At 49.8% G+C, this 8,686-nt stretch overlaps 1 protein-coding gene across 1 annotated transcript; it reads left to right on the top strand.

The window, feature by feature from the left end:
* The first annotated feature begins 1,429 nt into the window (after positions 1 to 1,429).
* On the top strand, positions 1,430 to 5,224 carry LOC107307711 (striatin-4-like). The gene is made up of 2 exons (XM_015851228.2): positions 1,430 to 1,545; positions 4,350 to 5,224. The coding sequence occupies exons 1-2, from the start codon at positions 1,476 to 1,478 to the stop codon at positions 4,517 to 4,519; spliced, it is 240 nt and encodes a 79-aa protein (XP_015706714.1). The 5' UTR covers positions 1,430 to 1,475; the 3' UTR covers positions 4,520 to 5,224.
* Positions 5,225 to 8,686: the final 3,462 nt, after the last annotated feature.

Genomic DNA, 8,686 nt, shown 5'->3' with positions numbered 1-8,686 from the left:
GGGGGGTACATTAATGGGTAATTAGTGGGTGATTAATGGGGGTAATTAGTGGGGAATTAATGGGGAATTAATGGGTATTTAATGGGGGTAATTAATGGGGTAATTAATGGGGGTAATTCATGTGGGGTAATTAATGAGGGGTAATTCATGGTATAATTAATGGGGGGTAATTAGTGGGTAATTAATGGGTAAATTTAGTGGGTAAATAATGGGGGTAATTAGCGGGGGGTTAATTAATGGGGGGGTTAATTAACGGGGGTAATTAATGGGGGTAATTAGTGGGTAATTGATGGGGGTAATTAGTGGGTAATTAATGGGGGTAATTAGTGGGTAATTAATGGGGTTACTTAGTGGGTGATTAATGGGGGGTAATTAGTGGGTAATTAATGAGGGGTAATTAGTGGGTAATTAATGAGGGGTAATTAATGGGTAATTAATGGGGGGTAATTAGTGGGTAATTAATGGTTAATTGATTGGGGGTAATGGGTAATTGATGAGGAGTAATTAGTGGGTAATTAATGGGGTAATTAGTGGGTAATTAATGGGGGTAATTAGTGGGTAATTAATGGGGGGTAATTAGTGGGTAATTAATGGGGTAATTACTGGGTAATTAATGAGGGGTGGTTAATTAAGGTGTAATTAATGGGGGCTGGTTAATGGGTAATTAATGGGGGGTAATTAGTGGGTAATTAATGGGAGGGTAATTAATGGGTAATTAATGAGGGGTAATTAGTGGGTGATTAATGGGAGGGTAATTAATGGGTAATTAATGAGGGGTAATTAGTGGGTGATTAATGGGGGGTAATTAGTGGGTAAATAATGAGGGGTAATTAATGGGTAATTAATGGGGGTAATTAGTGGGTAATTAATGGGAGTTAATGTGGGTTAATTAACAGGGGGGTTAATGATTAATTAATGAGGGTGAGTTAATTGATTAATTAATGGGGGTAATTAATGGTTAATTAATGAGGGGGGTTAATTAATGGGAGGTTAATGGTTAATTAATGGTTAATTAATGTGGGGTGTTAATGGTTAATTAATGAGGGTGGTTAATTAATGAGGGGTTAGCTAATGGGGGAGTTAATTAATGATTAATTAATGAGGGGGGATAATTAAAGGGAGGATTAATTAATGAGGGGGTATAATTAATGGGGGGTTAATTAACGAGGGGGAGAGAGGTTAATTAATGGAGGCAGAGGTTAATTAATGGGGGAGTTAATTAATGTGGTTAATTAATGAACTAATTGGGCTCATTAGCACTAATTGGGCCGCCATTAATTAGCGTTAATGAGCGTTAATCACCATGCCAGCTGTGGTGGTGCACTCCATGGTGGCTGCTAATTAGCGCTAATTAGCGTTAATTAGTGTTAATTACAGGAGCTGTGGTTCACTCCATGGTAGATGTTAGTGTTAATTACGTTAATTAGCATTAATTAGTGTTAATTACGTTAATTACAGGCACAGTGGTGCACTCCATGGTGGCTCACCTGGACGCCGTCACCTGTCTGGCCATTGACCCCAATGGGACCCACATGGTGTCAGGGAGTGAGTGAGACCCATAGAGACCCATAGAGACCCATAGAGACCCATAGGGACCCATAGAGACCCATAGAGACCCATAGTGACCCATAGAGACCCATAGAGACCCATAGAGACCCATAGAGACCCATAGAGACCCATAGGGACCCATAGAGACCCATAGAGACCCAGTAGAGACCCCAAACTTAGGAGCCAGGAACAGACCCTAGAGCAACCCATAGACCCCATAGAGAAGACCCTCCATAGTAAGGGAAGACAAGAAAAGAAGAAAGGAACATGAGGATGAAGAACCCATTTAGAGACCCATGAGACCCAGAGGTACCCATAGAGGACCCATAGAACCCCAAAGACGACCCATAGAGACCCATAGAGCCCCTAGAGACCCTAGAGGACTGCCATAGAGACGCCATTAGAGACCCCAAGGAACCCATACGATGACCCATAGATGCAACCCCATAGCAACGCCATCAGAAACCCATAAGAGACCACATAGAGACCCATGACGACCTCCATAGAGGACCCATAGAGGACCCCATGAGACCCATAGGAGACCCATAGGGACCCATAGAGACCCATAGAGACCCATAGAGGACCCCATAGAGACCCATAGAGACCTGAACCATAGAAAGACCCCATAGGACCCATAGAGACCATAGCCATAGAGACCCATAAGAGACCCATAGAGACCCATAGGAAGACCCCATAGAGACCAGTAACACATAGAACCCATAGAACCCCATAGAGACCATACGAGTATCCCATAGAGACCCAAGAACCCATAGAGAGAGCCCATAGAGACCCATAGAGACCCATAGAAAACCCCATAGAAGACCCATAGAAGACCCATAGAGACCATAGAAACCCATAGAAGACCCATAGAGACCCATAGAGACCAAAAACCATAGAACCAACGCCCAATAGAGACCCATAGAACCGACCCATAGAGGACCCAAGAAACCCGATAGGGACCCATAGACGACACATAGAAACCCATAAGAGACCATAGAACCCCCATAAGAGACCCATAGAGACGCCATAGAGACATACAAACCCATAGAAACCCCATAAGGACCCAATAGAGACCCATAAGACCCATAGCAGACCATAGAGGGACCCATAGAAAACCCCATAGAGACCCATAAGAGGACCCATTAGAGACCGGGCATAGAACCCATAGAAACCCCATAGAGGAAACCCATAGAGAAAACCCCAGATAGGAGACCATTGAGAACCCCATAGAAACCCCATAGAAACCCCATAGAAAACCCCATTAGAGACCCATAGAAACCCTCATAAGAAACCCCATGAGAGACCCATAGAGACCATAGAAACCCCATAGAGAAACCCCATAGAAACCCCATAGAGACCCATAGAAACCCCATAGAGAAACCCCATAGAGAAACCCCATAGAAACCCCATAGAGACCCATAGAAACCCCATAAGAAACCCCATAGAACCCCATAGAAACCCCATAGAAACCCATAGGGAACCCCATAGACGAGAAACCCTATGAGAAACCCCATAGAGAAACCCTATAGAGAAACCCATAGAGAAACCCATAGAGAAACCCCATAGAGACCCATAGAAAACCCCATAGAGAAACCCCATTAGAAAAACCCCAATAGAAACCCAATAGAAACCCCATAGAAAACGCCATAGAGAAAACCCATAGAGAAACTCCAAAAGAAAGGAAAAACCGCCATAGAACGCCATAGAGAAACCCTAATAGAGAAACCCAGAGAAACCCTCATGAAGAAACCTCATAGAGAAACCCCATAGAGAAACCCCATAGAGAAACCCTATAGAGAAACCCTATAGGGACACCCTATTAGGGCCACCCCATAGAGAAAACCCTATAGGGTTACCCATAGGGACACACTATAGGGCCACCCCTATATATTGACTCCTATGTTCGCCCATTTGACCCCAAATGTCGCCATACACACCCAATATCCTCATAGACCGCCCAGTGGACCCATAACCCATAGACCCCCAACGCTCCCATTTGACACCATAGGATCCCCAGTGTCCCCATTGAACCCCATGACCCCATTGAACCCATAGACCCCATTGACCCCATAACCGTCGCCATAGACCCATTGACCCTATAGACCCCATGAACCCAGGGTAGGACCCCAATATCCCCATAGACCCCATAACCCCCATTGAACCCGATAACCCCATAACCCCATTGACCCCATAGACCCCCATAGACCCCATAGACCCTATAGACCCATTGACCCTATAGACACCATTGAACCCCATAGACCCTATAAGACCCATAACCCCATAAGACCCCATTAGACCCTATAGACCCGCATTGACCCATAGGACCCATTAGACCCCATTGACCCTATAGAAGCCTATAGACCCCATGACCCATCATATCCCATAGAACGCCAAAGACCCATAACCCCCATTGACCCTATAGAACCTATAGACCCCATTGACCCCATTGACCCCATTGACCCCATAGACCCCATAGACCCTATAGACCCCATTGACCCCATAGACCCCATTGACCCCATAGACCCCATTGACCCTATAGACCCCATTGACCCTATAGACCCTATAGACCCCATAGACCCCATAGACCCTATAGACCCCATTGACCCCATAACCCCCATAGACCCCATAGACCCCATAGACCCCATTGACCCCATTGACCCTATAGACCCTATAGACCCCATTGCCCCCATAGACCCCATTGACCCCATAGACCCCATAGACCCTATAAACCCTATAGACCCCACAGACCCTATAGACCCCATAGACCCCATTGACCCCATATATCCCATAATCCCCCGCAGGCCATGACTGCTCCGTCCGCCTTTGGCTCCTCCCACACCGGAAGTGCATCCAAGAACTTCCGGCCCACCGCCGGAAGTACGACGAGGCGGTGCAGGCCGCGGCCTTCCACCCATCCCGGCCGCTCTTTGCCACTGGAGGAGCGGACTCTATGGTCAAAGTCTATGTCTGACCGACACCACGTGACCACGGCCGGGGCCTACTCTTATTGCCCCCATTACATTGACCTGCCCCTATAACTGCCCCATGGGGGGCAATTGAAGGGGGATGGGGCAGTTATGACACTACTGGGGGCAGTTAAGGTCTATTGGGGCAATTAAGGCCCTATTGGGGCATTTAAGGGCCTGTTGGGGGCAGTTAAGGCCCTATAGGGGGCAATTGGACCCTATTAGGGGCAGGTAAGGTCTATAGGGGCAATTATGACCCTATTGGGGGCAGTTAAGGCCCTATAGGGGGCCATTGGACCCTATTAGGGGCAGGTAAGGTCTATAGGGGGCAGTTAAGGCCCTATAGGGGGCAATTGGACCCTATTGGGGCAGGTAAGGTCTATAGGGGGTAATTGAGGCCCTATAGGGGGCAGTTAAGGCCCTATAGGGGGCAATTGGACCCTATTGGGGCAGTTAAGGTCCTATAGGGGGCAATTAAGGCCCTATAGGGGGCGGTTAAGGTCTATGGGGGCAGTTAAGGCCCTATAGGGGGCAATTGGACCCTATTAGGGGCAGGTAAGGTCTATAGGGGGCAGTTAAGGCCCATAGGGGGCAATTATGACCCTATTGGGGCAGTTAAGGCCTTATAGGGGGCAGTTGAGGTCCTATAGGGGGCATTGGACCCTGTTAGGGGCAGGTAAGGTCTTATAGGGGGGCAATTGAGGTCCATATAGGGGTGGCAATTAAGGCCCTAATAAGGGCGCTGTTAAGGTCTATGGGGGCAGTTAAGGCCCTATTAGGGGCATTGGACCCTATTGGGGCAGTTAAGGTCCTATAGGGGCAGTTAAGGGCTATAGGGCATGTTTAAGGTCTATGGCGGGCAGTTAAGGCCCTATGGGGCAATTGGACCGTTGTTAGGGCAGGTAAGGTTCTATAGGGGGGCAGTAAGGCCAGGGGGGGCAATTATGACCCTATTGGGGGCAGTTAAGGCCTTATAGGGGGCCAGTTTGAGCCCATATAGGGGGCAATTCAGACCATTTGGGGCAGTTAAGGTTCTATAGGGGCAATGAGGGCCTATAGGGGGCAAGTTAAGGCCCTATAGGGGGCAGTTGGACCTATTGGGGCGTTAAGGGCCGTATAAGGGGCAATGGGTCCTATAGGGGGCAGTTAAGCCTATAGGGGGGCAATTAGACCTATTGGGGCAGATTAAGGTCCTATTGAGGGGCAATAGCCCTATAGGGGGCTTGTTAAGGTCTATGGGGCAGTTAAGGCCCTATTAGGGGCAATTGACCCCCCCTCTATTAAGGACCCCCCGCAAATATGGGGACCCCCCCCCCCCTCAATATGGGACCCCTCCAATGTGCGGTCTGTGGGACCACCCAAGTAAAAGACCCCCCCATATGGGAACCCCTACCCATTGGGACCCCAATATGGGGACCCCGCCCTTATGGAAACCCCCCCCAATACAGGACCTCCCCCAATATGGGACCCCCCCAGTAGGGGACCCCCCCCTCCAATATTTGGGGAACCCCCCCCCAATATGGGTCTGTGGGACCCCCCCATGTGGACCCCCCCCCTATATGGGCCCCCCTCATATGGGACACCCCCCCAATATTGGGGACCCCCCTTATGGGTCTGGGGGACCCCCCCCTAATATGGGGACCCCCGCCTATATGGACCCCACCCAGTATGGGTCTATGGGACCCCCCCCCCCCCATATGGGACCCCCCTCCTATAATAAGACCCCCCCAATATCGGGGCGACCCCTACCCACTTTGGGACCCCCCCCATATGGGAACCCCCACAATATGGCCCCCCCCCCCCAATATTGGACCACCTCAATTATGGGACCCTCAATATGGGGGACCCCCCCCCAATGATTGGGACCTCCCTACCCCAATTTCGGGACCCCCCCCCTATATGGGGGACACCCCACCATTGTGGTCTTGCTTGGGGACCCCCCCCCCCATTATAAGAACCCCCCCTATATGGGGGACCCCCCCATATGTTGGGACCCCCCATTGTGGGTACTGTGGGACCCCCCCTCCATATATAAGACCCCCCCCCCAATTATGGGACCCCCCCAATATGGGTCTGTTGGGACCCCCCCCCAATATGGGGACCCCCCTATATGGGACCTCTTACCAGTATGGCGTCTGGTAGGGACCCCCCTATATGGGCACCCACCCCCAAATATTGGGACCCACCCCTAATATCGCGGACCCCCTCACACACCCCCCAATGTGGGTCTGTGGGACCCCCCCCCCAGTTAAGACCACCCCAATATGGCTGACCCCTACCCGTATGGGGTCTGTGGGACCCCCCCATATGGGGGGGGGGGGGAAACCCCCCCCCATTTTTGTATTGGGGGGGGGGAACACGCCCCCCCCCCAATTTTTTTAATGGAAAACCCCCCCCCCCCCCATTGGGTGCGGGGGGGGGGTTTTTCTTGTGGGGGGGGGGGGGAAAACCCCCCCCCCCAAATTATTTTTAAAAAAGCCCCCCCCAACTATGGGACCCCCCCCAATATGGGACCCCCCCCCAATATGGGGACCCCCCTTATATGGGACCAAAACTACCCAGTATGGGTCTGTGGGGACCCCCCTCCATATGGGCCCCGTCCTATATAAGACCCCCCCAATATGGGACCCCTACCCAATTTTGGGACCCCCCCATATGGGACCCCCCCAATAATGAGCCCCCCCCCCCCAAATTATTGGGCCCCAATATGGGTCTGTGGGACCCCCCCAATATGGGACCCCCAATTTGGCGACCCCCACGACCCCCATAACCCCCCCAACCTCCTTTTGGGGCACGGGCCCCGTTATTCACCTGTTGATAAGTCTGTCCCCCCCCCCCATCCCATAATATCCCCTTTGAGCCCCCCCCCCTTTTTATGCGGGTGGTTTTTATTGGGGTATTTTATTTTCGCGGGTCGTGGATTATTTGGGGTTTTATTTGGGGGGGGGGGGGGATCAAATAAAAGGACTTTTTGGTGAATGGTGATGTGATGGTTATGGGGGGGGTTATGGGGTTATGGGGCTATAATGGGGTTATGGGGTTATTGGGGTGTATGGGGTATTGGGGGGCGGTTCATGGGGCTATATTGGGTTATGGGGCTATATGGGGTTATATGGGGGTATATGGGGTTATATGGGGCTTATAGGTGCTATATGGGGTATTATGGGGCCTATATGGTTATATGGCGATATATGGGGTCTATATGGGGTTATAGGGGGTTATAATGGGGTTGATATGGGGGATTATAGGGGTCACCTTAGGGTTATATGGGGTTATATGGGATATATGGGGTTATAGGGGGTGTATGGGGGTATATGGGGTTATTTTATGGGGTATGGGGTATGGGGTTATTGGGGTTATGGGGTTATGGGGTTATTGGGGTTATGGGGTTATGGGGCTATCATAGCGGTTATGGGTTATATGGGTTATGGTTTATGGGTATTGGGGTTATGGGTTATTATTGGGGTTATATGGGGTTTATATGGGGTTATTATGGCGTTATGGGGTATATGGGGTTTACAGTGGGTTACCATGGGTTATATGGGGTTATGGGGTTATATGGGGTTATATGGGGTTATGGGTTAATATGGGCGGTATATAGGGGTTATATGCGGAGTGATATGGGTGATATGGGGTTATATGGGGTGAATGGGGGGGAGGATGATATGTGGTTATATGGGGTTATATGGGGATTATATGGGGTTATGATGGGGTTATATGGGGGGATATGGGGTTACATGGGTTATATGGGGTTATATGGGGTGATATGGGTATATCTGGGGATATATGGGGCTTATTATGGGCGGTTATATGGGTTATATAGGGTTATATGGGTTATCATGGGGTTTATGGGGTTATAATGGAGGTTACTATGTGGGTTATATGGGGTTATTTGGGGTATTATGGGATATATGGGATATATTGGGGTTATATGGGGTTTATGGGGTTATATTGGGGGTATATGGGGTTATATGCGGTTATATGGGGTTATATGGGGTTATATGGGGTTATATGGGGTTAATATGGGTGATATGGGGGTTATATGGGGTTTATCATGGGGTTATATGGGGTTATATGGGGGGATTGGGGGTTACATGGGGTTATTATGGGTGTATGGGGTTATATGGTTATAGGGGGTCATCATGGGTATATGGGTTATATGGGCGCTCCTA

The sequence above is a fragment of the Coturnix japonica genome, unplaced genomic scaffold, assembly GCF_001577835.2.
Source record: "Coturnix japonica isolate 7356 unplaced genomic scaffold, Coturnix japonica 2.1 chrUnrandom801, whole genome shotgun sequence".
Taxonomy (NCBI): Eukaryota; Metazoa; Chordata; class Aves; order Galliformes; family Phasianidae; genus Coturnix; species Coturnix japonica.
This window is presented reverse-complemented; position numbering and strand designations above follow the sequence as displayed.

Excerpts from the sequence above, each read along its gene's own strand:
- LOC107307711 (XM_015851228.2), top strand. The coding sequence starts at position 1,476 with ATGGTGGCTCACCTGGACGCCGTCACCTGTCTGGCCATTGACCCCAAT. Across the intron at positions 1,546-4,349 it reads GACCCACATGGTGTCAGGGA|GCCATGACTGCTCCGTCCGC; the intron begins GTGAGTGAGACC and ends AATCCCCCGCAG.